General features: G+C 37.3%; 1 protein-coding gene across 1 annotated transcript; it reads left to right on the top strand.

Annotated features, from left to right (window-relative positions):
• The first annotated feature begins 5 nt into the window (after window positions 1-5).
• On the top strand, window positions 6-26078 carry LOC132200330 (collagen alpha-2(IV) chain). The gene is made up of 45 exons (XM_059625724.1): window positions 6-481; window positions 1310-1361; window positions 12910-13023; window positions 13439-13573; window positions 13630-13737; window positions 15232-15364; window positions 15422-15510; window positions 15565-15698; window positions 15753-15813; window positions 15876-15992; window positions 16258-16422; window positions 16478-16550; window positions 16604-16657; window positions 16812-17050; window positions 17293-17416; window positions 17468-17574; window positions 17686-17775; window positions 18252-18458; window positions 18683-18780; window positions 19226-19296; window positions 19355-19485; window positions 19546-19627; window positions 19697-19777; window positions 19876-20052; window positions 20232-20330; window positions 20389-20450; window positions 21059-21122; window positions 21191-21414; window positions 21476-21557; window positions 21997-22181; window positions 22357-22420; window positions 22486-22593; window positions 22648-22812; window positions 22867-22931; window positions 23314-23356; window positions 23424-23527; window positions 23581-23815; window positions 23877-23984; window positions 24593-24706; window positions 24762-24842; window positions 24895-24983; window positions 25047-25248; window positions 25304-25475; window positions 25535-25649; window positions 25702-26078. Exons 1-45 carry the CDS (start codon window positions 429-431, stop codon window positions 25957-25959), a joined length of 5334 nt encoding a protein of 1777 aa, XP_059481707.1. The 5' UTR covers window positions 6-428; the 3' UTR covers window positions 25960-26078.
• The last annotated feature ends 285 nt before the right edge of the window (window positions 26079-26363 follow it).

The raw sequence follows: 26363 nt of genomic DNA, 5'->3' as shown, positions 1-26363 counted from the left end.
CTCAAAAGTTAGTCTCAAACAGCGACAAAAATCCAGCCGGTCGGCCGCAAACTCCGAGGCGCTCTGTGATTTTCCGAATTTTCCGGACACCCTTCCAAGTCGTTCGCATTTTCGCCAGTTGAAATCTCCGGAAAATTGCACATTTCACCGACGACGTTGAATCCGACCGGTTTTTTTAAGCTGTCAAGGGTGTCCGGGGGTGTTTCGGGGGCGGGGGCGGCCGGAATTTCGGTTTTGACCCCCGTGCGTGCGTCCGGCGCGAGGGCCTCCATCCGGCGCTCGCTTTGGCTCCGCCCTCGGTGGATGCCGAGACGGAGGCAAGAAGGGCGAGCGGATCAGTCGCCTCTGGTACTTCGAGAGGGGCAGGACGGTGAGAGTGCGCGAGTGCTCGACTCGGACACGATGCTGTGAATCGGCCTCTCGCCGACATGAACCCTTTCGGACATAGACTTTTATATAGCTGTGCCGGCACTTTTTGCAAGTGAGTACCATTTTTTCCGTTTTGCTGGGAAAGTGCATTTTGCCCGTTTGTATGCCAAACGTGACGTCAGTGGAGAACGAAGGGTTGCACCCACACGTGTCGGTGGTGGGGGGAGCCGTGTCCGAGGGTAGGGATTGTTGGGAGGAGGGGAAGGGTCATTCTCATTTAACAATCTCTGAATGAAAATTATTAAATTACCCAAGTACTCGAAATATTTTATTTTCAATTTAATAACAAAATATTTTAAATTTTTCCACAATCATTTTAATAGTTTTGTACTGAATTTTAATTTAACCCTTTATTTTGGGAGAAACTGAGTTTTTAATACAATCTTCAATTTTATGAGTTACTAAAATATTGGGATCTAAAAATGTAATATTCAAATTTAAAAAAAAAAAATTATTCATTCCATTTATTTACTTGAATTTACAACACGGTTATAATAAAGCTAAGAAAAAACTATTTATCGGCTTGTGCACTCTATTGGATTTTGCTTTTTTTTAATTCTTACTTTATTTTGTCACTAATAAATCTCCATCTAGCGTTGAAAACAATTCTCTACAACTCCTAATTAGTGCATTAATTAGCAAATTCAGCAAGCTCTCAGACAATGGTAAAAGTATTGCCTTTATTAGCGACTGGTGGCCGAGTGGGCAATGAGCTGTAAACCGGTTTTGCGCATTTATTGTCACATTATCTTTCCCTTTGGGACAACACACTTTTTAACACACATCCATTCGGCACGATTTTTCAATAAAAAAAAAAAATTAAAATATCCATTGTTATCAATTTAGAAACCAAATTAAATCATGTAATTTCTGTTCGCAGGATGCTTGTGATACTTTTATTCACAATTGCCAGCGTCGGGCACAGTTTAGAGGTGAGTACCAGCAAAAGTGCACATTATCCATCATCAAATTTTTATGGGTGTCGGGTCGGTTCTTTTGCCCGCGCCAACAATAGAAAGGGGAGGTGACCACGGACTGATCCTTTTCATTTCTCTGGACTGACCGTGTTATTGCCGCGGAAAAAGAATTCCTCCCGCGCGAGAGCAGCGGGATAATATAAAGAGCGCCGGAGATTTCAACGCTCGGCGGTGACGCTCCGGGCAGATTTTGCTGCCGAAAACGCGAACAATGAAATTTTTCAGAAATCCTCTCACATTCGAATGTGATGGACCGCGAGATAAAAGTGCCGGCTGGAGAATTTGTCCACGCAAAGGATGTCGAATAAATATATATATATATCGTACAAAACAAACACGCCCGCTCACTGCGCTCGTTTGAGTGGAAATTGTCAATGAGAGATAAATATTTTAAAGTACACATATGCGGCTGGCAAAAATTATGATGTCACTTTTCGTTAAGTCAACAGAATGCTTCCTCTCTGTGAGTCTCTTTCAGCATTATTCGCCGCTTTTTGCGCAAACAGAAATGAAGACATCAATTCTATTTTCATTCCAGTTCAAATTTTAATTCAAATATAAGCGTTTTGAATTATATGTACAAATTTTAGTTACAGGGAATAGTTAAAAATCGGTTGCTGAAAATCACCTTTCTCTTCTTTGAGCACACCACGGCTGTAAAATTTACGATCGGCTCTCTGGAAATTTTAAAACTGCTGCAAGCGCACCGTATAATAATAATAATGAATAGGAATTGTTCTGGAGAGCATGAACGAATGATGCACATCTGCCAAATTGGTCGGGTCCCATTTCGTTGGAATAACCATTTACTGCACACCATAGCCAATTTGTAATGCATGGTACCTCGTTAGACTCGGCATAACTGTGTGGCCGAATGTGTTTGGTACATGCGAGATTTTGAAGCGGCTGAAAGAGAAGGTCGGCTGCTCGACCGCCCATATGGATGGAGAGCAAAGAGGCTCGCGACCGGGAGAAACTTTCAATAGCTGCCTCACAATGCCCAATTTTACTCGCATCTTTACTTTTTAACATCAATAAACTATTTATTACTTTTTTAATCCATTGTAATAAATTTAAAATTATTTAATGCTTATTTCATTTACTGCATACTTTTAATAATTATAATTTACATATTGCTTATTAATTCAGTTTACATAAATTAATTTTCTGCTCTCCTCAGTTTAATTATTGCACAACTTTTAAAGTTTCGAATTGGCTATAAGAAAAAATATTTATAAAATTTGTCTTTGACAACAAACAAATTAAACGTTTCTAAGGTATTAAAATATTATTCTGTATTTTTCAAGAACATGTGACCACATTATTAATACAATCAGTAAACAAATTTTATGAATGGGAAAAGTAATCAAATATCACCAAGTGCAGTGCACTGGCACGCTGACCTCTCTGTACGCCATGTAATCTTCCTTATTTTTTGCGAATGTCATGAGTTCACGCGCACACTTGATTTATCTTTATTATCTTAAGACTTAAGAGGCTGCTTTTACTTAACCTCATTGGGCACATTTTTTGCCTTTGCACTGCATGAAAAACCAAAGGATCACAGCAATTTTCAACTCTCATACCCTTGCTCTAATATTCTCAACCAGACATTGGTAGAAAAATATACCTCCAGAGTTTGTTTAACCTTTTCACCAGACGTATATGCTGACGAGATGCATAGCTAGCGAGCAGTCTTCCAAGAAATCCATAAATAAATCGTTTAATAATGCATGTGTGTGTGTCTATGGGCACACTAAATAAATTTATTGCTCGCCGGCTCGAAAACTCCCTCCGAGGTATAAGAAGAAGACACTGGCTTGAATTATTACGCTGCACTGTTTTATATACCAAAGTGTGCTGGAAAGCCGCTCTCCAGACCGCTGCGGTAATTACAGCATGTAACAGCAGAATTCCGCCGAGAAGCTCTCGCACGTAGATTTTTAAAGAAACCAAACATGGACGAGGAAAACCCTTTTTTAAGACCACCGAGAAGGTCTCCCGAGCTTTTGGCAACATTAATGGGTTTTGCTCTAATCAACTCTTTCTTCGGGAGCTTGAATTAAAAAAAAAAGTGAATATGTCAGCCACCGCACTGGAAATCCATAAATCCATTATGTAAATTTTTAATCTCGTCTCACCACGTCTTGTCCGTAAAAGTAGTGAGTTCCAGTTTTATTGAGAGTGCTTGAGCTCTAATGGAGATTTATTTCGTCTGGAAAAATATGAAAATCTTTTCAAACAGGGTATATTGAAAAGATGTTTTTCTTCTTCTCCTTTTGCTCTTTTTACCGATTTATTTCCATAAATTATTTGTGTCCGTAATCAATGATGCTAAATCGTGAGGAGCTTTTTGCAATCGACGGCGCATTCTCATTTCTTCGCCTCCGCAGTAAATTTCTGCTTAACCAAGTAGCAACTCCCTGTAGCAAGTTAAAGGACGCGAGACAAGTGCATAATTCTGAGAATGACCAGATGCACCAGCAGATTAAGCTCTTTGCATCGCAAGAGGGATTTGAACTGTGAAAGGCATGCCTGTGAATATTTATGGTGCCTGAGATAAAATAACAGTGGAAAAATGGGACTGTGCTTCTTGTTGTTGGAATCCTATACTTTCTTTCCTTGTATAACATATTCTTCTTTCATTTCAACGAGACCAGATGAGCTAGCAAAAGCGATATATACCCCTTTTTGTATGGAGAAGGGCATGTGTCTTACAAAAAATAGAAGAGATGAGTAAAAACAAACATGCCATTCAGTCATCGCCATGTGTGTTTATCAAGTCTAATTATCTCTAATTATAATGTATTGCAATGGTAATGAAGCGTTTCTATTTATGCCTGCGTCCATTTTTTGCTTGAATTTTAATTAGCAACTTAATTTGCAAGGCGTGATTTAGTTTTTTTTTATTTGCATGCTTCTAGGAAATGCAGAATTAATTAACTTATGAAATGACTACTTGTACGAATTATCTCGTTTTTATTTTGCTCAAAAAAGCTCAAAAACCATGGATAAATTTGAAAGTTTTGTCTTCAAAATAATACAATGTATATAAACCGCGCTGTGATTTTTATGACGAGACGCACTGAATAGCTTTCCCAACGTATACAGGCAGGAGAAATACAATTCACATTGTAATTTATTCACTTGTTTCATATTTTTATGCACACACGGTGATGTCATCTGAAACCCACATATCATCCCTCTCAACTTCGTGCTCCGTGATACACAATTCTCTCTTCTTGAATAGCACTTCAGAGTAGAGTAATATAATGCGTTTGACTTCAATGATAGGCATGAAATAAATTTCAAAGTCACTTGAAAATAGATAAAATATTTTTGACGTGATTTTTTTTTATTTAATTGCTTGCTTTTATAATTTTGCCACTTGTCAAACGTTTTTTTATACAGAGCTACTCAGCTTGCCGTTGCTTTTCCAGACGTGAGCTCACTTTGGTTGTATTATCGCTTTTAGAGTTTGGGACGTCAAGCTAATTGAAAAAGCCTCAAAGTCAATGGGAAAAAAATAAAATAAATATCCAACAATCCACATCAATAATTTGCAATTTTCTTATTTTTTTTAGCCATATAGCGGCAGTTTTGAATCTCAGTTAATAAACAAAAAACAATTTTAATCCCTATTTGATTTGAATATCCTCTTTCACCCAATTGCAGTGCCGTTACTTAAATGTTCACTTAAATTTTATTATTTTGTTTGGCTTGTTCATGGCTTTTCATCGCTGGCTTGTTACAGATAGAAAGATTCTCTTGACTAGATTTTTATTACTCCTATTAATTGGCGACGGCGGCTTAAAAAGGAGATCAAGTTAAGTCTCAATCAAAATCTCTGGACGGTCTTGTATATTGTGGCAGGTCTATATGGTCGCGGTAATTAATTATATGATCGTACCAATTCATTACAATTCACTACCATGTATAGCTCAAGTAAAGCGCTCTTAAGCACAAAATCAATCAATTTCACCCGTCAATGATGGGAAATTATGAGCAACGACCGGCGAGTAATTGCGACAAAAACCAGTTCATTTATCATTCTCATCGCGGCCTATTTCTATCGTATGGATTAAAATGTGCCGTGCACCGGCTGGGAACAAAAATCGTAACAGGTGGTCTCGAAAAGGGTTAAGCGAAAGGGACTTGCGTACAAAATTCTTAGAAACGTCGTTTTTCACATCCTTGGAAACGGAAAATCGTAAAGTTAAAATGAAAGTCATGTTTTTTTATTGTCTCTCTTCCATCAATATGCTAAATTTCTAATTACAAATTTTATTCCCTTTCTAAAAATAAATCTTTGAAAATTTAAATCTTTCAAAATTGGATCAGATGATTCAAGTCGTCGACACCCGCTTTCCTTATTACTTATTGTGCCGTTTGCCTTAAAAGGAGCTGTTTTGCGTACGCCTGAGCGCAGTTGCACAAGCGAGAGATCTCTTTATTATATTTATGTGCCAGTCACACACACACTTGCAGCATTCACGGCGGCTAAATGACTGCTCGGCCAGACATTAAAGTGTTGTGGTTATTGCTTCTTTGGACTTTTTTCTTTGCGGCAGCCGCGATGGGGCTTGATTATTATAAAATGAGAATTTCTCATAATATGTTGCATTTGATCCCGCACCACTTTCTGTCACAGATGACGGCTCTGGAATGAGAAACAGCTGTCCCGTCTCCGTACCAAATCTTTATTCAATCTGCTTTGGATATATATTTAATGGTTACTTATTATTCAAACCAAATGCTTATTCAATTCAAACTGAAGTATTTGTCTAGAGACATAAAAAATTGATTAATTTAACTGTGAAGAGTGCTCAAAGTGATCTCAGTTTGTGAGTCAGAGCATGGAAAGTTTCAACCTCAAGATAATCAGAGCCGCAGACTTTTAAATTGAGTTGTTTTTCCTTTTGTGAGAACGCCGCAAATTAAATTCATATGCGCCGATTTCCTCGGCCTCCAACTTTGGAGATTCGCCATTAACGAAATCTCCTCTTGTCGATTCGCCACGCCAAGATGAAATCAAATAAAAAAAGTGTAGGACAGCTTAACATTTGAAACTGACAAGCTCAACCTTTTCTTGTAAAAATAACTCCTGTCCTGAAGGTGTAAAAATTAATGCATTTAAAGCATTGTTGTTGTCAATTTAATTGCTTGGAAAAGTGCGTGGGCTTCAGTCATAAAATGTATACGTCTTTTTAGAGGTTGAAGAGTACGCCGGTGCAAGTAAGCGCGAGCTCTTCTCACATCATGGAAATTTATTGCATGAGCACGGCTCAGAAATAAAAGATTGCAATCGACGATCATCTAAAAAAAAGTTCATTCCACCTTCTGAGCAGAGAAAGGCAATTTAAAAGCTAAATATTAAAAATCTTAACAAGAATTTCAAAATTTTGGAAGTGTTGTGAAAATATTTTTTAACGCACATTTCAAACCATTTTTCTAAAAAATTTATTTCCTAATTTTTTTATTTCATTTAGGGTACAGTGAATATCTGGATTGAATGTTTAAAGACTCCTGCTCTCTTGATGTAAGATGTTGTGTATTTCATGTATCTGAATGGAGAATAAATAAATAAATTCATTAGTAAAGTAAAAAAAGTCCTAAACAACAATTAAAAGCACATTTTTGCGATAAATGGAAAATTTGGAATTTTTTACCACCATTTTTATAAAAACATAATCAGACTTTATCAATAAGGAGTCTCCCTTAAAAAATGATTTCCTCCATACACAGCATGCCTTTGTACGCTATGGAGGACAAAAAGTTTGTGACACAAATTCCGCATGTACATTAAATCAAACAAAGCTGCGATGAACTTCTTTGATCATTTTTTCCTCGTCTGCGGTCTAGTCATTCAAAGACTTTCATCTATAAGAATAAAGGGACCTGAAATGCCGACAATCCACGGCAAATTGACAAAAATATTTTGCCCTTTCAAGGAATCCCCTCTGGAAACAGGTTTGCCAAGCGTTAGTCTGGAAAAGCTTGTCGTATTAGCGTCGAAATAATTCGCGGATAAAATTGAAAAGTTTTTACACTGACATGAATGTGACGAAAACTGCTAGTCCCTCTTTGTAGGGCCCCGAACGGCGCGATTCCATTTATTTGCACGCCGTCTTTTGCCGGCAGTGTTGCGCGGAGAGAAAGAGAGGAACATGCAAGAAGTGCGCCCACGCGCTTTGCGAGCAAAACCTGCCCCGAGTGGGTGCCCTATCTTGTTAAAAAAATCTCAACGGCCCCGAGATGAATCCGGACATTCGTGGTCCACATTCTCTATACTGCTCGGATCAATTTGTTGTCACAAGATCGGCAATCTCAGAGATCAATAAGAACATCAGTAAGATTCAAGTTTTTTTTATTATTAATAAGACAAATAAAAATAGCATTATTTGTTCAAAGTCAAAAAATGAGAAATAAAATAAATTTAGTGCATATACAATTACAACTTAAGTAAAGATAACAATTATTACTTTAATTATAAATTAATTTTTATTGTATTTTATTAATTGTTAAATTTTATTCTTTTAATTAAAATATTAAAGCATGGCAAGGTGATCTTCTCGCGTTTTAATTTAACGAATACATAATTTATTTTTTTAAGTTATTAACCAATAATTTGCCAATAAATAATTGAAATTTCCACAATTCTGATAATTTATATAATCTCATAGCTAAAGTTCACAAAAATCGTTGCTGTTTTTTTTTCCTTCTCATTCTCAGTGTTTTTCTCACAATTAATAAAATAGATGAATGACAACAGTTCAAGCAATTAAAATGCACATGTGGCGTCCAACAAAAGCTCTCTATGTAAAACAATAAAAGACTGACAGTGAGATGGACAAGTGTGACAAGGCAGTCCTTTGAACCTCCCCATTTAGTTTACGACTTTTTGATTACGTCTCTCGCTCAGCAGCGCACATAGTAACACACACGTTCGCGAACACAGCAGGGAATTATAACATAAAACAAGACGCGCTCTCGCTATTCATCCATTGTGTCCGGGGGCACGAATTTATTTTTACGCGTGATGCCGCCTTCAGTTGGCTCGGCCTGTGCAAAAATTGGCCAATTGATTTATGCCAGGCTAGTGGCATAACAAGTTAATTAGCCAGTTGTGCATGTCAAGGATGACGCGAGCAGCGATCAAGTGAACAGTGAACCCCTTAATATGCAACCGAGCGGCAAATTGCAATTGAACAATTTCTGATGATTTCATAACGCGTTCAATTTTGATAATGCAGAAAAATATAATTATTTATTAATGTAATTTAAATCAAATTTAAAAATTTACATATCGAGTGTACTTTTAATGTCATCCTGATCCAAGTTAAAACCAGCCCCAACTATTTTTATTTGAGGTGTGCCGCATGTTACAAGTTCAACTTGTCACAAATCAAAAAGGTTGACTTCTCTGGTTTCTTATTCACTCTCCAGTTGCATTCAATCGCAGTGATCAAACGGGAGTCAGCGTAAAAATAATCGATGCACTCAAGTATCAACTGAACAATTGCTGCACTTTCAACTGGTCGTGTTGCCAGTTTTATTGAACCAGCTCATTGAAAATAAGGAACGAGTAGGCGTCGAGTAAGTCGGTCATTGCGTGCCATATTTCATTGAAGAGAAATTTTTATTCAACAAATATCCAAAAATTGGAACTTGTTTTTCATTCAGATTACATATATTAATTAATAAATCAAAATATTTGTCAACCCCTTTCTAAATGTAACGTGACCCTGTGCTAAGCTGTTTACACCCTCATTAGCATGCACGCTGGGTTGGTTGCTGGTGAAAGAGAATCCCGTGGCGTTCACGGCCGGCTTTTTTGTCGGAATAATATTCAAGAGTCCCAAAATAAACGCCGGGAACGACTCGGCAGTTGGTTGAAAGCCCTCATGATGTGCATGGATGCATTTATTTAACTCCAGTCGCGTCATTAAAATACTTCATCAGCGGCCAAGGAAGAGAACGGGCTTTTTCTGGAGAGCGAGAGAGAAGAGCGTGCAGGAGAAGTGATGATTTTTCATCCGCGGCAATCATAAATTTTTTGAGAGACACTCGGTGTCAAATGCTCAATCAAGCCGTCGTTTATCATACCGCCTTATTAGAATATTTGGGAGAGAAGAATTCTCTTGATGAGGCCAACAGGCCTAACAACTGATTTTATCTGCCAAAGGATTAGCCAGCTATGTGAACAATAGACATAATTACTTTTCAAGTCCCGTATCTTGTATAAAATCTATTTAAATAATATCTCTTCAACTTTTTTTATAAAACAAAGCAAAATTACAATTTTAACAATTTGTCATTTCTGAAAATCTTCTGATGTAATTTAATTAATCCTTAAATTTTATATTGAACTGCCGTCAAAAACTTACTTTTAGTTTGATTAAAGAGTTAAAAAATTACATCTTCTAATTAAAAAATTATTCACGCCTGGTTGCAGTAAAAACCATTTTCAGATATAAAATCTATTAATTTAACTTTAAAAATATAATCTTGATCTTAAAGGGCATTGACCTTCAATTAACTCTTTGTTACCACGCCCTAGTCTATGCTCTTCCCAGCCAAATTCAATCAGCACCACTTTCGTGTCTAGTTTAACTAATTTCTCATCACTCGATTGGATTGTTTGAGAAGCAAACCTCTAAACTTACTACTCATCGCGTCTGTGATTTCTCTCAACACGCAACCCTCCTATAGTCCCTGCGTTTCGAGAAAAACGCCTCTCCTTGCCCACAATGCTCAGATCTTGCGTTGGCCCCGCTCAAGGAAACGAGTCCCGGGCCGAGTCTGTCAAGTCTTCAATTAGCCTCTGGAGCCGCAGTTTGGAAGCTTGAATTAATCAGCATCGCGTTTTACAATTGAGTTTGTCGGACGCAATGATTGACAGCACAAAACCAGCGACCTATGTAGATGCAATCAAACAAAATAATATACACTTTGTTGTTCAATCGTGTGTAGGCTGAAAATTTAATTACTTTTTTTAACTTATTCTAAAAAAATTCCAATAAAATTAATTTTTTAAGCATATTTTAATGTAAGATTCAAGAGAGTCCAGACGGGGCTTGTACGAAATCAGTTTATAGTAAAGGGTTAAAAATAATCCGGGTCCTAAAAGAGACTTTTGTCCGCCGGCCGGGTGTAATCTAAACATCGGTGTGCGCCATCGGAGCGTCCTGAAAAAATAAACACCTCGCGCGCGCGTCTCGCTGATTAACACCTCTGATGCTGCGGCGGAAGGGTTGGGGCGAAATGAGAAGGAAAATTTTATGCTTCGTCTTCCTTTGTGAAAGATAAAGAATCTTTTGCTTAGCACAATGGAAAAAGCTGCTGCAGGTTTTTTACTGCTGGAAGCTGTTCAAGCATGATCGAGAGCACAGTGGGTGCCATTCATAAAGTTCATTCTCTGGATTTTGTTAATGAAGCGAGCAGCATGCTGATGCTGCTGTGAGAGTCGCGGAGGAAAAGCTGCTCGATTAGATAAGCTGCGAGCACGGGATGTATGATAATTCTGTCAATTCCGGGCTTCCATCCTTTCTAGCAGACTCTGGTTATTGATCTTGTATACGCGCTCTCATTTCGGCTCATTTTATCCTCCCACAAATTCGCAAATTCATAAATGACTTAACATGTTTTAAAATTGCCCCAAAATCATCAAGCTGCACCAATAGTTTTATGATAGTTTTCCATTAAGAAATATTATATTTAGAAAATGCAACCTGCTTAACATTGCTGCAGAACATATTGCATAAATCATTCTGCAATTGTGTAAATCAAAAAATGCAGAAAAATTGTAAATCCGTATTTTTCTTAAAATCACAAGTCGATCATGTTTGAATTTTTTGGGATATTAATTTTTGCAAGTGGATTTTGTTAAACATTCTAAATTTTTCCTATATAAATTAAATTTATGAAACAATTTTATTCTGTATAAAAAAGTAAAACGTTAAATTTCAAGAATTTAGACTACTTTGGCTACAAAGTTCAATTATTGCGACTTTCTTGTGCAGTTTATCATAATGATTCAACTTTGTGCACTTCTTATCAACAGTTGTCGGAAGTTGAGAAATGACCTCTGTTGCACTCGTGCCCGGAAGGAACGCCTGCTGCATCCACGCGCTCTTGCAATTTTTATTTATAAATCGACGACACATGGCACCAATATCAATTATTATCAGCAGTGTCGCATTTTCCTCCCGCCCACATGCTCTTCTCCGAAGGAAAGAACGCGACATTCAATTCCTACCCTGTGTGAAAAAATGTAGCACAAGCTGTGATTTATGATTTAATATTCTCTTCGTTTCATTCAGCGCCAGATTCTGTGAAATTGTACATGTGCTCAAGGGGCAGCAGCCGGCGCACATGCAAAGTAGAAAAAGTGGCTTGCCAAGTGACATCATTGTTTACATGAATCACGACGTCAACTGAAATTTTAAGAGCGCGGCAGTACATGCCGGCAATGAATTACATCTATTTGTACTGAACTTTAGAGAAAGACGGACAGCATCCTTCTTAGACCGCCACTTGAGCTCGTCGAGCAAACACTTTTTTGGATCGCTGCTGGCGTGCTTTCAAGAATATCGCGTTACATACGATGAATAATATGAAATTAAAAAAGAAAAAAAAACGCATGCGGTGGTACGCCTTAAATTTTTACTAAGCAAAACACGCCTTCTCACACAGTACTCGATTTACGTGGCCAAAACCAAAAACATTGCCACCGCCGTTTATTACTTTCTCTCCTTGTGCTAATTTTTATATTTTCTTTTACAACTACAAATAACTACTTCATTAAATCATCCTTTTAATTTGAAAAGAAAATAAACCATATTAAAAAAAGTAATAGAAAAAGTTGGTTAAATTATAATTAAAACAGAAACACTTAAAGAGAGGGTAAAAATTATAATTTATCCTATATTGCTGTATTTTTTTCTGCCTTTCAATTTTAGTGAGAAATAATAAGTGGTTCATAAATTAATAGTAGAAAAATATTTATATATAAATAATTATACTAATAAAGCATTTGCAGATAGAATTTCTACAACCGAGATTTCCATAGCAAGATTAAAGTATTTGCGTGGGATTGCTTTTGTATGATCACACAAAAGCTTCAGCCAATTCATAAGTAAAATAAAATACAAGCATGACTGTTTGAGTCCTTGATGGAAAATGTCGTGGGCAATGGTCAAAAAATGAGGCCGTTTGTATAATGGAATGTCTGATTGAGAATCAAATAAAGATCTGATTTTAAACCACAAAGGCGCAAGCAATATGTGCGGCGATACGTCCATAAAATATTAGTAATAGTAATGATGACAAAAATTAATGGCAAAAAACCTACTACGAAATTATTTTAAATTCAAATCAATCGATTTATAAATTAATGAAATTATAAATTATAATTCTGATATATATGTTTCAAAATTAGAGCTTTTAACAATAATGCACTTTCTTTAATTGACATTTAATCATTTTCTTTTTCTTTTTTCAGGTGGACAAAGAAGTTAACTCCTCGTCCGTAGCAATAAGGCAAACTAGACAAGTAAATCTCCGAGAATTGTGCGGCGGAGGCGGGCCGCGATGTTACGCAGAGAAAGGGTCAATGGTGAGCACCAAAATTGTACTCTGAAATCGTCGAAACTTTTCCTATAAATGTTAAGGGGTCAAATTTTAAACAATAGAGCCTTCCAAAGTTTTGACCTTTGCGAGGGTTTATCTCGAGACCTCCAACATGGATAGAAAAATATTGTTCCACATTTATAGACGACGGAGTGAAGGTGAAGGCTGTGTCGCCACGCACTTTAGACTCGCCGACGTTTCACTAATTTTTTAGCAATGTACCCAATTGAATATTTCAAGAAAGCAAAGTAACGTGATATGTACCCAGTTAGTTGACTGGGTGCTATTTGAGATGCGGAAACCGTGCTATTAAATTATGCACGACAGCGCTATTTACAAACAACAAGGGGCAGCGTATTAAATTTCACATAGCATTGTATTCAACCAATGCAAATTTTCAGGGTCCACCAGGACTATCAGGACTTTCAGGTGAAAAGGGACAGCAAGGTTACCCTGGAATGGAAGGGCTACCAGGCCCTAAAGGTGATAAGGGAGACTCAGGTCCGCAGGGACCTCGAGGTCCTAAAGGTGACCGAGTGAGTTTTTCAAAAAACAATTGGAAAACTATGACTACTTTTGACCTTATTGTTAGGGTAAAATGGGGATGCCCGGTTTTCCCGGAATCAACGGTGTACCTGGTGTCCAGGGCCCTCAGGGTGCTCAGGGACTGCCCGGCCTTGACGGCTGCAACGGAACAGACGTGAGTATATAAATTTAAAGTTGGTTGATTTCAGCTCGCAATTTTATTATTTGTGTGTGCCATTGAGATATTGAAACTGGATCGTGTTTGTCGCGAAGACCGCGTCTTACCGAGTTATTGAACTTGTTTCGACCGCAGAATGTGTAAGCCTATAGCCCCGCAAGTAGTCCCTCTTCAGCGCTACTGCCACTTGATGCTCCTGAAGAGACGAAACCACGATTTTTTCAGGGCACACTTTTTTCTGGATTTTGAAACAATACGTCACATATAATTTTACTTATGTGTTCGTTATATTTATAATTTGATTATCAAATTTCTTTAAATTTTCTGGCACTTCTTCTCTATACATCTAAAGAAACAGGAGAGGTCGGCCTAATTGCATAAAATCTAATTGACCCTTGGTTTTTTTTTAACATTTAAATTTTTTATTTAAATTAATATATTTGGCTTAAATCAATCATATAAAATATAGCATTGTGAACGCAACAAATTTATAATTTTGTTGTAACTCTTTCATTTTAACTTCATCAATTGAAAAGGAAAAGATCGCTAAATAATTAGGAGCATGTGCGAAGTTGAAAGGCGCCGAGAGAGTTCATCGCTGGTGGCGCATGCGGGGGCTAATTATTTAATCATGCGAGATAATGTAACCCAATATTTTCTCCACATCAAGCGCAGTACTGCGTTCTGCAGGCATGTGTGTTGCTTTCCTAGGCGCATTCATCTCGAGCCTCGCTTCCCACGCGACAAAAAGCGACAGATTAAGCGAAAAAAGAGCCGCGCTCTCTGCGCAAGATACGACCCAGTTTCAATTGCTTTTTGTCATGACGTAATTGTCTTAATGTGCATGACCTCATGCCCTCTTCCTCTTCAACGCAGACTTAAATGGACTGAGACGAATGCAAATCTTCAATCATAATGGCACGCATTTATCAAAAAGCGCATCTTCTCTCACTGTGATTTTTTAGGAACCATAAATTTTACTGGCCACAAGACGCACATTTACTTGCTAATATACTAGTTTGTTTATCTTTTAAAGCTAATTCTGTCTTTGAGTTAATGAAAAATTTCAAACACAAAAATCTTACGACTTTCTTAAAACATTTTTTCAAACAATAAACTTACATTTTATTATAATACTCATTTACTCAATAAATTTAAAATTATATATTAAAATAATGTAAAATTTTATTAGTTATTTAATTTGGAACGCTAATTTTAAATTTAGCATGTCATTTCATTACTAATTGTAAGAATAATATTTATATTATTTTATACAATTTTTTTTTATACATTTCTCATAACTTGATAAATTCATATTTTAATTCCTGAAATATTTCAAGTTTGAAGACAAAAATTTTACATACGTGATAATTCATTCTCAAAATTTTCAATTTCTAGTTTAACAGAAATGCAATATTATTAATTTTTGTGTTGTTAAAAATTTATGAAGATAGAAGATTTTTGTGACAATAAAAATTATTAATTCATTAGGGAGCACCTGGTCTGCCTGGCTTTAATGGTGAACCCGGTCCTCGGGGCATTCCTGGTGTCCCAGGTCCCAAAGGTGACAAAGGAGAAGCAGCTCGCACAGGCACCCATCAGAAAGGCCAAAAGGGCGAACCAGGTTTGACGTTTTCTCCTTGCAATTATTACCACAACACTTATTTTTTTAATTGCGCAGGGTTCGAGGGCCGAGCTGGATTACCCGGTCCTCAGGGTATGCAAGGCCCAACTGGCGTGCCTGGTGTGAAGGGAGACCTTGGCTCGCCTGTAAAATACCAAAATTGTATACACAAATCATAATAATACACTTGTTTCAAATAGGGACCCGTAGGACCACTTGGTCAAAAGGGTCAGAAAGGAGCAATGGGCATAGGAATTTACGGTGGACCAGGAGATAAGGGGGACAAGGGTGAGCCTGGCCCCCCTGGTACTTTTCAAATTCAACCCGAAGGACCGTAAGGCGATTTCTTGTGCATCTAAATTCTTCTAATTTTCTTTCTGATTTTCAGTCGTGATAGCATTAACTTTACCATTGGCCCCCAAGGAGAACGGGGAGAAAAAGGAGAAAGAGTAATGAACAAATTTTATGCTCCTTCAAAAATTTTAATAATACGTAATATGCTATACAATAGGGTGAATTTGGTATACAAGGCGCCGCAGGTGGACCAGGTCCTGTAGGTGAAACAGGAAGATTAGGTGAGGTTGGCATGAAGGGCGAAAAAGGTTTGCCAGGCCCACCTGGTCCTCGAGTGAGTATAATTACGTCATTAATTTTAGCTTACTTAGTCCGCTCAATTTGGTGTGTGTCCTCAATTTAAAGGTCCTCGCATTTCAGCAACGTGTGTTTTCCTATAAAATTATTGGTTCTCCACATTGTTTTTCACGATTTTATTAATTTTTCATGTTCCCACTTGATTTGTGAAGAATTAACAATATAATAAAAAAAAAGAATATATTCATATTGGCTTTAGAAAAAATCCAAGCGAAATTTTTAAAAACCCTAAAAATCCATAGGGTCGTGATGGCCTTCCTGGACCTTTGGGCCCTCACGGTCAAAAAGGTGACCGTGGAATGGAGGGAATCCCTGGTCTGCCTGGTCGAGTTGGTCTCAAAGGCGAGCCAGGTCTAGACGGTTCTGATGGGCCTCGAGGTCTGACGGGTCCTCCTGGTCCGCCTGGTGTAAGTTTGCTTTAAGATAGTGATTTGCGTAAAACAACCAAACTTTCTTCTTTAGGGTGGTAAAGGGCGTCCTGGTCCACCTGGGCCGCAGGGACCTAGAGGCTACCCAGGTTCTCCAGGCCCTAAAGGTTTGTCTTACTGATCAATGATTTAAAATGCAATTATAGAACTAAAAATTTAGGATTGGATGGCTTCCCCGGAGAGCCAGGGCTACGAGGACCAATGGGACCCAAAGGTATGTAAAAAAAAAAATCATTTTTTATTTTACTTGTATACGTTACACTCAAATAGGGTTTAAAATCATCTATCCACGCGATTTCAATATGTACAATAACTTCAAAAAAATAGGATAAATTAGACATAGTTTATTATTTTGTTGCGCTTTTAAGGTGGCACCGGAATACCTGGCCTGATTGGTCCTGAAGGCTTCCCAGGTGAAAAGGGTAGTAAAGGCGAGGCTGGGCTGCAAGGGTTTCCAGGTCTTGTCGGCCCTAGAGGTTTTCAGGGAACACCTGGTCCACCTGGTCCTCGAGGGTCACCAGGCGAAAGAGGAAACTCAATTGAGGGACCTCGTGGTATAGATGGTTTACCTGGCAGAGACGGTGAAAAGGGCTCGAAGGGAGAGAAAGTAAGAATATTTTTATCAATTTTGATAGTTTTAAACGAGATTTCTCGATCAATCTTAAAGAATTTAAAAAATTCAATTTTTTACACTTTGAGCAGCTGTAAAAAATTTTACATTTTTAAAAAGTATTTTTCATAAATATTACCATTTATATTTTCAAACTAAAAGTTAACATTATCAGGCGCCTATCGCCTATTACTTCCAAGTTTGTGATAGATTTCTTTAATTAAATCTTCTTAATCAAGGGCTATCGAGGACCGCCTGGCACTCCTGGAGATTCAAAATTAGGAACCCCTGGAATTCCTGGTGTTCCGGGTCCTAAAGGTGATGCTGGTAGGGACGGAAGACCTGGCCAACCTGGCCCTCAAGGTTTGATTTGTGCTTTTAATAGAAGGGGTTTTTTCAGTTTTCCGATTTTAGGTTTGCCTGGTGATAAAGGTGATATTGGAGGTCGTTGCAGTGACTGCAGACCGGGTTCAAAGGGAGAAAAGGGCTCAGAGGGAAGTCCTGGTTTCCCAGGTTTACAAGTAAGCTTTCGTTCTATAGTCTACATGTCTTATTATTAAAAGACATCTGCAACTTTAAATACATATTTTTAGGCACAGAAAAATTTTAAGTTAATTTGTTTATTTTTCAAGGGCGCACGTGGACCACCTGGAGAAAGGGGGCACCCTGGAGAACGGGGAGACCAAGGCGATGTAGGACCCAGAGGTCAAGATGGTTTGCCGGTAAGGGATAAAATTATAAAATCCAAACTACAAAATTAATGACACTGAATGATCAATTGCGAAACTATAAAAGAATTGATAACTGATAGAGTAGAAATATAGTAAAATATCAATTTGTGTATCTGTCTTATAAATAATAATAAGCAAACAAAAAAATTGTATATTTAAATAATACCTTTAATATAATTTAAGGTAGAGTATTAAAATTTTAATAATATTATTTATTTTATTTCATAATTTTTTAATTCAATGTATTTCTTATTATTAAATTTTAATAATTTTTATTTTTGTTTAGAAAACTAACTTTTGCTGTTGAATGCAATATTTTTTCCTTTAAAGTTATTAAAATTTTTAAATTTTTTATACTGTTGTTTGGTTGTTATTGATTTATGACTTTTGCATGATCTTTTGCACGCGTTTCCTTGTATTTGAAAAATATCATAATCAGTCGTACACATGATACTTATTCATTATAGGGTAAAGATGGATTGCAAGGCTATATTGGTGCACCTGGATCTCCAGGAAGAGATGCGATGATCACGGACAGTAATATTTTGGAAATAAAGGGAGATCGAGGACCACCAGGTGAATTTGGGCCAGCTGGTCCGAAGGGAGACAGAGGATTCCCAGGGCAGCCAGGATTACCCGGTCAAGTGGGTTTCCCGGGTGTTAAAGGCGATAAGGTTTGTGATTTAAAATTAATGTTTTAGTTGTCTTAATATATTACATATTACCATATATAATTCATTAACAAACTATGGAGATCAATGTTAAAGTAAACAACAAGATCTATGTGGCTGTTGTAACATTATAAGTTACAAGGATAATTAGATTTTTAAGTAAAAAGTACTCTTTATGTTTTATCAACTTGAAAATCTCCTTTGAGCTTATTTTCATAATATTTTAGGGAGAGCGCGGTTTCCCTGGAAATGATGGCATAAACGGACGACCTGGTACTTCTGGAATCAAGGGCGATAAAGGCTTCAGCATTACCGGGCCTCAAGGGTAAATTTCTTACAGATTTTATTACCTTTTAAGAATTAAATTATTTATTATTTTTCGCTAACATAAATTATTCATTAAATTAAATCTTTACTCTTAATATCAAATTTATTTTGTATATTCATTCAATTATTACTGGTATTAAAAACAAAATTATGATTTTGGGGAGAAGTGAGTACTTGTTGAATGATCACATAAATTGATAAAGGCTAAAAACATGCTTGTTACTTTATTTTAACATTTATTAAGGTTTACCTTTTATTAAGATGTAGGGATATATTATTTATTAAACTTGATGTCCTTCATAAAATATGCCTTCTGCATATTATTGTGAAAACTCTGCCGATGCACTTTCATTGGCTGCTGGTAGCTGTGCGATTTTATTTGTCTGGACTGAATTTTGTTGCCTAATTTTAAATTTTTTTTAAATTCAATTTTTTCGTAACAGACCTATAGGCAACACCGGCAAATCTGGTGATAAAGGAGACATGGGTCTTCAAGGTATTCCAGGAGAGCCTGGTACGTGGTGACCCTTTTGAAGCATATTGCAAAATTTTACTCAAAATTTGTCAATCAGGCGCCTGTCCATCACCAGAAACTATAGCCCAGCAGTTAAAAGGCGAAAAAGGATCTCAAGGCCAAGAAGGTGCTTCAGGTCCACCAGGTCCCCCTGGGCCTTCTGGCTCTAAGGGTGATAGAGGATCAGATGTAAATACATTAAATTTTTTGCATTGAAAAATAAAAAAATTAATTATTTTATTGCATTAGGGTTTTCCTGGTGCTGTGGGACCTCCTGGAAACCCAGGCCCAGTTGGTCCTCGAGGTCTGCCAGGCATAAGAGGAATAAAGGGTTCGCATTTCACCTTTTTAGGTTAATTTATTTTTGGCACATTTTTATAATTTTTATTTTAATCTGAAGGTGACAGAGGGCCAATGGGCTTTCCAGGAGATAACGGGAAGGATGGGATTCCCGGCCAGCCAGGATTTAGGGGAGATAAAGGTTTTTATATTTAATTCTGTTAATTAAAACTAAGCACACATTCCAAATGTATTCTCTGACCTGATTGCAAATAAATCAATCTATTTTTTTTTATTCAGGTTCAAAGGGCGAATCAGGTATTCCAGGTGTCGGTCCACCAGGCCCTATTGGTCTTGATGGACCTAGGGGTGAAAAAGGTCTTCCCGGTCTAGGAGGCAAAAATGGCGCCAACGGTCTACAGGGTCCTCCAGGATTACCGGGTGAAAAAGGAGATACCGGAATTCCTGGGCTGCCAGGTAGGTTCCTTCACCATTCATGAAAATTTCCTGCTAAAATAACCATTCTGAATAATTTTTAATTACAATCGAAAAATCTCCTTTTACACTATCATTTTTCTTTCCAACTCTTATTGAGGATATTTTAAGGAAAAAGTGATAAAATAGTACTTTGCACTTCCATTTTTTATTTTTTTCAGGTCTGACAGGTTCTGACGGTCTCAAGGGTGAACCTGGACCTTTTGGTCCACCAGGTTTACCTGGTCCTGTAGGTCTGGACGGTATGCCAGGGTCAAAAGGTGAATAGAAGCATATAACTTTCTATAAAATATTAATTCTTTGGTTATTCATATAAAGGCGAGCCTGGACTTCCGGGAGAATCGGGTCGTCAAGGTCTTCCAGGTTTTCCTGGTCAGAAGGTAAATTAATTCAATTGAATTGAATTAATTAATTATACACTGTGATGTTTTTGTTATTCATTGTTTGTCAATTATCTCAAGACAAGTTAATGCTCTGTTGCTTTTGGGAGCGGAGGAAAAAATGTGCTATTTTTGTTGTTTTTTGCTTCCTACATAAACAAAATGTTGGATATAAATTCTTGAAAATTTAAATTCTTTTATTTTTATTTATTTATTTTTTTTTAGTTATAAAATTTCCTCACTTAAAAGATAAAATTCATGTGGTTTAATTATAGCTAAACCATTATTTATAGAAATTTATTAATTTGAGATCAAGTTGTCAACTGAAGTTGATATAAAAAAATTAAAAAAATAAATGAGTGTGGCAGCAGAGAGATAATATTGTTCAAGGAGTGGGAACAGAGCATGGAGAACAGAAAAAGTGAGAGCGGCCAAGCCTGCAGCTTCATAGCAATTACTTTTCAAAAAATTTGCACGCCTACGTTTTAAATTCAGTTTTTTCTATCCCATTGGTGTTAGTAAAAATAATCAGCTAATAGTATTTATAAATAAATTCTGAAATTTTTACAAGCCAAACAGTTTAATTGGATGGGTTAATTTTACTTTAGGGAGACGCAGGTGTGCCTGGAGTAGAAGGACCTCGTGGATACCCTGGTCCTAGAGGGCTGCCAGGTAAACTAAAAATATTGTGAAATTAATTGAATAATATTTCATAATATTTATTGCTATTTACTAAACAGGTCTTGTGGGAATACCTGGAATGGACGGTTCACCAGGTCTGAAGGGTGACAAGGGCGAGAGAGGATTCGATGGAATCCCTGGTGTAGACGGTCGGCCAGGTTTAGAGGGTCAAAGTGGTCCTATTGGTCCGAAAGGTGATATAGGAATCATGGGACCGCCTGGAATACCTGGTTTACCAGGAATTGACGGAATGAAAGGTGAACGCGGCTTCCCCGGAATACCAGTAAGTTATTTGATTACAGTTGAGATAACTCTCGTCACTAAAAGAACATTTTTATCTTTAGGGTCAAAAGGGTACAGCGGGTCAAGTTTCGGAAAAAGGTCAAAAGGGAGAGCCTGGTCCTCCAGGCGTTCAAGGGCCACCAGGTATGTGTATAGATTTTACAACTCTCTGCCCTCAATCACCCTCAATCTAGGTAATTAGCGTCAGTCAGTCAAATTTAAATTGCATTTCATATTATTATATCCCAATTCAACGATATTAAAATAAAAATGTAATTTAAATATTTTATTTTTAGTTCCTTTGCCAATTTTTCTATGAAATTTTTTATTATAATAAGTGTCAGAGACACATAAAGAATTTAAACAAATTTCTTATTTTTCCATCACATTTACACTATGATTATATGCTTATGAGCTTAAAATTATTTATCACTATATTATGTATTTACTGTATTTACCTGGAATATCCATTATAATCCTCTATAAATGCATAAATGCGAGCCACTAGAGGCACTAGGATGAGTAGATTTTTCACAATTGGTTTCTTGAACCTTGAACCTTTCAATAAACTAGAATGTTGTAGGAACACCTGGGTTCGACGGTCGACCAGGAATAAAGGGTGAACCAGGGCGGCCAGCAGTTGGCCTGCCTGGTCTAGAAGGGCCTAAGGGAGATGCTGGAATTCCAGGCCGGCCAGGTGCTAATGGAATTCCAGGAGAAAAGGGTACCGCAGGACTACAGGGCTTCCCTGGAATGAAGGGGGATAAGGTGAGTAAAATGCATTTTGCTTTCATGCATAAAACAGAAAAATTAAATATTACAAATGAGGTATTTTATATTTTTCAATTCTCATTCTAAAATTTGTTTCTGTTACTTTTAACTTAACTTAATTTAAATTAATAATTTACAAATTTTTATAAACATTTTGAAATGATTATTTCAGGGGGAGAGAGGAACGTATGGCTCGCCAGGAGCACCAGGCGTTGACGGAATTGATGGGGATAAAGGTGCGTCTGGAAATACAGTTACATAATTTTCCCCCGTGACACAATTTGACATTTACACTATATAGGTGATCTTGGATTTGAGGGCCCACAGGGCTATCCTGGAGAAAAGGGGGACAAAGGTCAGCCTGGAATGTCTGGTTTAGAGGGCCTAAAGGGCGAACTTGGCTCCCCAGGTAAATATAATTTTTTTTAATTGTCAGTTAACTGACCTCACTTTTGTGAGTTAGGTTTGCCTGGTTTGCCCGGTGTGCAGGGAGAGCGGGGTGACAAAGGTGACAGGGGACCATCAGGTCCAACTGTTGACGTCAAAGGAGAGAAAGGCGAGCCAGGACGTCCAGGTGCAAAAGGATATTTAGGGCAGAAGGGTGACATGGGACTTGATGGTCTACCAGGTAAAATCTTTAACCGCTGTTAAATATAAACCTTTAATAAAATCCATTGATTAGGCCTTAGGGGAGAAAGAGGTCTTGACGGACCATCAGGACCTCCAGGCCTTCCCGGTGCAGCTGGGGTAAGAAAAATTTCAAACCTTATCAAGCTGTCAGTCAGTAAACGATACTATATTTAACACCTCTGGTTCAGCAATACTTCAATTTAAATTTACATCAATCTATAAAAAATGCTATGACTAGAATTAATAAGCAATATAATAATCCTGCTCGGTTTATATTATTGAAATTAATTGAAATAAAGTATATCAATATTACTCGTCATAGTCATCATTCTCGGAAATATTATAGAGCATTGCTGAGCATGCAATATATTTTGGACATCATATTATTGTTTTGTAGCAAAAATATTTCTTTCAAAAAAATATATATATAAAAAAGTATATTAATTTATTTAATAAATTGTATAATTATGTAAACTAATACATCATGGAAATGTTTTAGCTTCCAGGCATGAAAGGCGATATAGGTGACCCTGGAGTCCAGGGTAATTTACTGTTTATAATAAATTCTAAATTTTTGATGATATACTAATATTATGATCTTCTTAAAAGGTTTACCTGGAATGACTATCAAAGGAGAAAAAGGCCTTCCTGGTCTTTCAGGAAAGCATGGCCGTGAGGGGCCTCCTGGCTTGCAAGGAATTAAAGGAGACAATGTTAGAGACATTTCAATTTTCTTTTGTTCTAAATAATAAAATGATTCAAACAGGGCTTACCTGGGCTGCCTGGTGTTCAAGGCCCACCTGGTTTACCTGGCCCAGTTGGTCTGCAAGGAATGAAGGGAGACCGAGGTTTTCCTGGTGTTCAAGGTCCACCTGGTTTGGATGGACCTCCTGGTATGAAAGGAAATATGGGTCTAGCTGGTGTCCCTGGTATGAAGGGAGACTCTGGTCCCCCTGGTATTTTTGGTGCTCAGGGACCAAAAGGAGAAAGAGGATTATCAGGTAAATAGAATCATCTTACAGATATGTGTTGTTACCTTGAAATATTTTTTATTTTTCTCAGGTTTGCCCGGACGTGACGGCTTAAATGGAGAAAAAGGAGATGCCGGTCAAGACGGAACACCTGGACAAGTTGGCTGGCCCGGAGCTAAAGGAGATCGAGGTTTTCCAGGTCTGTTATTTCGAAATATTATTTTATTAAAGTTTTTTCAATGAGCCACAGATATAAGCAAGTTGGCCAATTTTTTTACATCATTGATGACTGTTAAAAAAAGGAAAAAATGGAGATTTCTCAAGTTTATAGAAAATGTAGCCAAGCAAACTTAAAATTTTCTTACAAATTTGACCCTGTTGACTAAAATAATAATATGTCTCAGGCTCACAGCTAAGAGCCATCAATTTTTGCATGTTTACACACAATATTTATTTTGAAGAATATTAATTTATTGGGTCTGAAGAAGCTTTCACCCCATATAAAATAGGTGATAATAATTACATAGTTTATCAAGAAAGTTATGAGAATTTAAGTGATAAAAAATTTAAAAAGTTAAAGTTCTACCCCCAAATTAGGCTACTCTAGTGCTCTCTTTCAGTATTTTTTAACATTCAATCCTGCAGGTTTGATTAAAAACCTCATTTTATTAGAAGGCCATGTATGTGTGTAATTTTTTTTTTATTATGGTGCCAAGCTGGCTACTTTATGTATGTGTTCATGAAATAATGAATCAATCAAACAATTCACTTTTTCAATTTACTATTTCTTCCCATACTTAATTATAGGCCTTCCTGGTGTGGCTGGTTTAAAAGGAGATAAGGGTTCGACTGGTCCACAAGGTGTGCCTGGTTTTGTTCCACCTATAAATATTGCGAAACCCGGAGAAAAGGGGATGATTGGTATGGAAGTATTATATTGATTTTATTTGTTAATATAAAAAAGGGGCTTAATCAGGTGAGCAAGGCTATCCTGGACAACGGGGTGATAAAGGTGATCGTGGGTTTGATGGACTGCCTGGACCGAAAGGAGAGAGAGGCAAGCAAATGTTTTTCACCTTAAACTTTTTTAATCAATATTTTGTTATAAGGTGATCCCGGCCGAAATGGTTCGCCTGGCCCCATGGGACCACCAGGTCAAAAGGGTGACGCTGGTATTGATGGTATTCCTGGTCGAAATGTATGTAAAAATTTCGTTTATGCAAAAATTAGTATCTCTCATTAAATAAATGTTTGGTTACAGGGACTTGACGGTTTGCCTGGTATTTCGGGCTTGCCTGGACAGCCGTGTGAAACCACCCCTGACTATATGACTGGAATTTTATTAGTCAAACACAGCCAAAGCTCTCAAGTGCCTCTGTGTGAACCTGGACATGTCAAGCTGTGGGATGGTTACAGCTTGCTCTACATCGAAGGAAACGAAAAAGCCCACCACCAAGACTTAGGTATTTTCTTCTTATAATATTGAGTGAATTTATTAATTTTTAATTTGCTTTTAAGGATTTGCTGGATCCTGTGTTAAGAAATTCTCAACTATGCCGTTCCTATTCTGCGACTTCAACAATGTCTGCAATTACGCTAGCAGAAACGACAAATCTTACTGGCTGAGCACTACGGCTCCTATACCCATGATGCCTGTTATGGAATCAGAAATAAAAAAATACATTTCAAGGTAATTTCGGACTCAATCAATATTTCTATGGAAAATAAACCAACTTTATGAACTTTCAGATGTGCCGTGTGTGAAGTTCCAGCAAATGTGATGGCTGTCCACTCGCAGTCGAACAACATTCCCGAGTGTCCGGCAGGTTGGAATGGCCTGTGGATCGGTTGGAGCTTTGTCATGGTAAGCAAAAGTGAAACTATGTGAAAAGCGTTAATTGGTTATAATAAATCAGCACACTGCTGCCGGAGCGGAGGGCGGCGGCCAGTCTCTGGCTAGTCCAGGTTCGTGTCTTGAAGACTTCAGGGCAACTCCATTCATAGAGTGCAATGGTGCCAGAGGCTCGTGCCACTACTTTGCCAACAAGTTCAGCTTCTGGCTGGCCACAATCGAGGAGCGAGATCAGTTCTCAGCACCGAGATCTGAAACCCTGAAGGCTGGAAATCTGCGTACCAGGGTCAGTCGCTGCCAAGTGTGCATCAAAAACAATTAAGATGCGTACATATTGTAGTTATCCCACAGCGAATTATAATAAGGGAGAAAATTAATCAACAACCACTCTCCTTTACACTTGTCATAGCATGTAATGCTAATCAATTCACAATACAGTAGTTATTATTATGTTTCGTGTAATATTCTATTTTGTAGCTATTACCTTAATTGCTATAAAAGTTAAAATATCTGTGTATTTAATTAATTTTGCTGAATTGTGGGTGGGAAATTTAAGCAGCTGGGCAGTTTTATGTTCTGGACTTAGAGTTAAGAAGGGGTAGCATGTGCAAAGTAATTTGCTGAACGAGTCTTAAACATTATGTTTTTAACTTCTAAGTTTAGTTTATCATTTTATTGTGATAATGACTAAAATCATTCTAAGTAAGTGCTGAGAGTGTGCATTTA

The sequence above is a fragment of the Neocloeon triangulifer genome, unplaced genomic scaffold (assembly GCF_031216515.1).
Source record: "Neocloeon triangulifer isolate White Clay Creek 2 clone unplaced genomic scaffold, ASM3121651v1 ptg000014l, whole genome shotgun sequence".
NCBI lineage: Eukaryota > Metazoa > Arthropoda > Insecta > Ephemeroptera > Baetidae > Neocloeon > Neocloeon triangulifer.
Note: the sequence above shows the minus strand (reverse complement) of the source record. Positions and strands in the feature narration are given on the sequence as shown.

Bases quoted from the DNA above. Each gene is read 5' to 3' on its own strand.
- LOC132200330 (XM_059625724.1), top strand. From the start codon at position 429: ATGAACCCTTTCGGACATAGACTTTTATATAGCTGTGCCGGCACTTTT. The intron at 1,362-12,909 runs GTGAGTACCAGC...TTCTTTTTTCAG, and splicing joins GCGTCGGGCACAGTTTAGAG to GTGGACAAAGAAGTTAACTC. The intron at 20,451-21,058 runs GTAAATTAATTC...ATTTTACTTTAG, and splicing joins CAGGTTTTCCTGGTCAGAAG to GGAGACGCAGGTGTGCCTGG.